General features: G+C 39.0%; 1 protein-coding gene across 1 annotated transcript; it reads left to right on the forward strand.

Annotated features, from left to right (window-relative positions):
- The first annotated feature begins 2228 nt into the window (after nt 1-2228).
- LOC141818836 (metalloendoproteinase 2-MMP-like) lies at nt 2229-3279 on the forward strand. The gene has a single exon (XM_074706263.1). It carries the CDS (start codon nt 2229-2231, stop codon nt 3264-3266), a length of 1038 nt encoding a protein of 345 aa, XP_074562364.1. The 3' UTR covers nt 3267-3279.
- The last annotated feature ends 302 nt before the right edge of the window (nt 3280-3581 follow it).

Genomic DNA, 3581 nt, shown 5'->3' on the forward strand with positions numbered 1-3581 from the left:
GGTTCAATCGACTAATTTTGAAGATATATATACGCTTAAAGTATTGTTGGATTTAATCTCTTAAATGTGGGTTTAATTGTAATTTATATATGCGAATATAAATCGAATCCATTTAAGTGGTCCAACTAAGGTTTATCAGATTTTGCATTATTGGATGTGGATTAAATATGTAAAATCCATTAGTCCGTTCTGGTATTATTAGATATGGGTTAAATATCTTAAATTCATTAATCCATTCTGGTATTATCGGATGAGGATTAAATATATAGAATAGGTCAATCTATTTCGTTATTATCTATAGGTTGATAATAGATTGGATTTCTAGCTATATATAAGGTTTCGTTCCTGAGGATTTAGGACAATTGACATGTCGCATTTGTTTTCCATTGATTCCTTTGAAGAAGATCGCCGCTCATCTTCTTTTACAAAGATTGAACAGTTGACTTTATAGGACAAAGATAATGATCTCAATCAGGTTCTTTATAATATTGTTATTTTCATAATTAATATATTAAATCATGTTTCGTTAAAATTAATTTTTTTTATTTATATTTTCAATTATTAAAATTTTTATCCGATTTGTAAAACTTATACAATTTAAAATTTATAAATTCTTTTAAGTATAATTAACTTACGAATATTCAGAAGTCGACGACTAATATATAATTAATTAAAGTAACAATTAAGTTGATAATATTTAATGGCGATGAACAATTTGCATGCCCACAACAGAGACTAGTCTCGTGGCAGTTGGATGAAGGAACTTGCAGCAATGGGTCGTTGATGAAACAAACATTCCACTCGGTGGTTCAACTAACTCAACTGAAAAAACAAGTTTGCAGTTGTGTTTAAATTATATATATATATATATATATATATCAGCTTAATTAAATCCACGTGTTCTATAAACAATGATAAACAATGAGTAACATATTCGAACAGAGTCCAACACGTCTTCACATGTCTACTATTCTATTCATTTCATTCATCTCTCTGCCGTTTCCTTCACTTCAACTAACGCTAGCTCTATTTATCCAAAGATCTCATAAACTCTGACTATTTTTTTTGATGAATAATCTAAAACGTTATTTATTGGATGATAAAATATTTATATTTTTTAATTTATTTTAATAGTGTTAAAAAATTGTATGGAATTGAATAAATCATCTGCAAGATTAATTGGTTTGAAAAATTAAATATCTGAATTATCAAAAAAAATCTTATCCCTCTAGACTCGTATTGCAGTAGAGAGTTTTCATAGTTAATCAGGTATCTATAAGTCGATTTCTAAGTATGATGTACTAAGGAGAGGCAAAGCAACGCGTCATTCGTATTTTTTGAATTTATCCTAATAGTCAATGGAAAACTTTTATGACACTGAACTGATCACCTTTAAAATTAATTAGTTTGAAAAATAAAATATATGAATAAATAAAAAAATTGAAATATTAATTATTGACAACAAGATATTTATAATTTTTGATTTATTTTGATAGTCGATAAAAAAATTTCTATGAGATAGTATCGATCCTCTCTAGAATTAATTAGTTTAAAGAATTAAATATCTAAATTATTAAGAAAAAAAAAGTCTTATCCTACTAACCTCAAGCTATGATTGAGAGTTTTCATAATTAATTAGTTATTTATGGATCAATTTTGATGCAGTTTGAATTAATTTGAGAAGAATACCTAAATTTAAAAAAAGTTTTTTATCTCATAAACATTTATCATAATTTTATATTATCTCATTAAAATGTTTACTATAAAAAATAATAAATCCCAATTAGTCCATTGACTATCTCTAAAGTGATCGGTTCGGTTCCACAGAAATTTCCATCGGTCATCAGGGTAAATCAGAAAATATATATAGTGACCAGCCTAAACGTCTAATATTCTTTGATTGCTCTCCCTATTTAGAGGAAAAAAATAAATATATATTAATATTAACTTAATACAAACAAGATAAATAAATAAATTATCAGTTGACAAACATGCAAAATATATAGTGTTAAGGATTCCAAAATCCAAGCTTTGACTTTAAAAAACACCATTAACAAATCAGTGAAAGACCATTAAATTAAACCACCTTTTCTTGCACGCCAAAAGTCGTGTGAAAGTGAAACCATTAAGAAACACCAATCGGTCAGTGATTTAAGTCTCATCAATCTTCTAACTAAACCCATTAATTCCTCCTCTCTCTCTTTCTCTCTCTTCTCCCTTCTCCGGCCATGACTTCCTCAGCCCCCTTCCTCCTCTTCGTCGCCGGATTCCTCCTCGCGCCGGCTTCTGCCGTCTTCCCCGACGCCTCCACCTTCACTGCCAACCCCTGGCTCCCCTTCAAAAACCTCTCCGGGTGCCGTCACGGCCGCGACTGGTCCGGCCTCGCCGCCCTCAAGGACTATCTCCAGCGCTTCGGCTACCTCCCCCGGTCCAACTTCACGGATGCCTTCGACGACGAGCTCCAGGTGGCGATCCGCAATTACCAGCGCAACTTCGGCCTCAGAGTCACCGGGGAGCTGGACGCCGCCACCGTTTCCCAGATCATCACCCCTCGCTGCGGCGTCGGCGACTTCGTCAACGGTTCGTCCGCCGTGAACGGATCCGCCCGCGGCCGCAACCTCTACGCCTACTTCCCCGGCGTCCCCCGGTGGCCCTTCTGGCGGCGTGAGCTCACGTACGCCATCACCGAGACCTCCGACGTCTCCATCGACCGCTCCGTGCTGAGCGAGGTCCTGGCCCGGGCCTTCGCGCGGTGGGCCTCCGTCACGATGCTGACGTTCTCGGAGACGGATTCGGAGGCGTCGGCGGACATCCAGGTCGGGTTCTACCTGGGTTCGCACGGCGACGGGGAGCCGTTCGACGGGCGGCTGGGGACGCTGGCTCACGCGTTCTCGCCGACGGACGGGCGGCTTCACTTCGACGCGGCGGAGGCGTGGGTGGCGCGGGGGGATGTGGCGAGGGCGAGGTCGGACGCGGCGGTGGACTTGGAGTCAGTGGCGGTGCACGAGATCGGGCACCTGCTGGGGCTGGGCCACTCGACGGCGGCGGAGGCGATCATGTACCCGTCGCTGAGGACGCGGACGAGGAAGGTAGAGCTAGCGAGCGACGACGTGGAGGCGATTCAGAATCTGTACGGGAGCAACCCCAACTACCAGGGCGGCGCGGGGAGGGCGGCGGAGAGCATCCCAGAGAGGAATGGGGCGGACGGAGGGCGGCGACGGTGGTTGCCAATTTTGGCTATTCTGACCGTTGGATTGTGGTGGTAATAAGTAGAATTGATGGTCATTAAATATTTTCTTTTCTTTTCTTTTTTCTTTCTTCTTTATTGACACATTTACATCATTTTTTTTTGTTTTTTTTTGTTTTGATACGATGAGTGAGATGTAGTCTTTGATTCATACTTGTATAGTTATACAAAATTAAATACACTATTGTTAGAAAATCATGAATGGAGAAAAATTTAGACAAAGATCACGATTTCCCTTCTCGCTCGACACCTATTAATCCCAACCTTTCTCTTTTTACTACGCGTGTGTACTTGATCTAGATTGAAATTTATTCCACAATCTATTGGAGATGAT

The sequence above is a fragment of the Curcuma longa genome, unplaced genomic scaffold (genome assembly GCF_044706935.1).
Source record: "Curcuma longa cultivar G26 ecotype Majalengka, Jawa Barat unplaced genomic scaffold, ITB_CL_G26_1.1 contig_26146, whole genome shotgun sequence".
NCBI lineage: Eukaryota > Viridiplantae > Streptophyta > Magnoliopsida > Zingiberales > Zingiberaceae > Curcuma > Curcuma longa.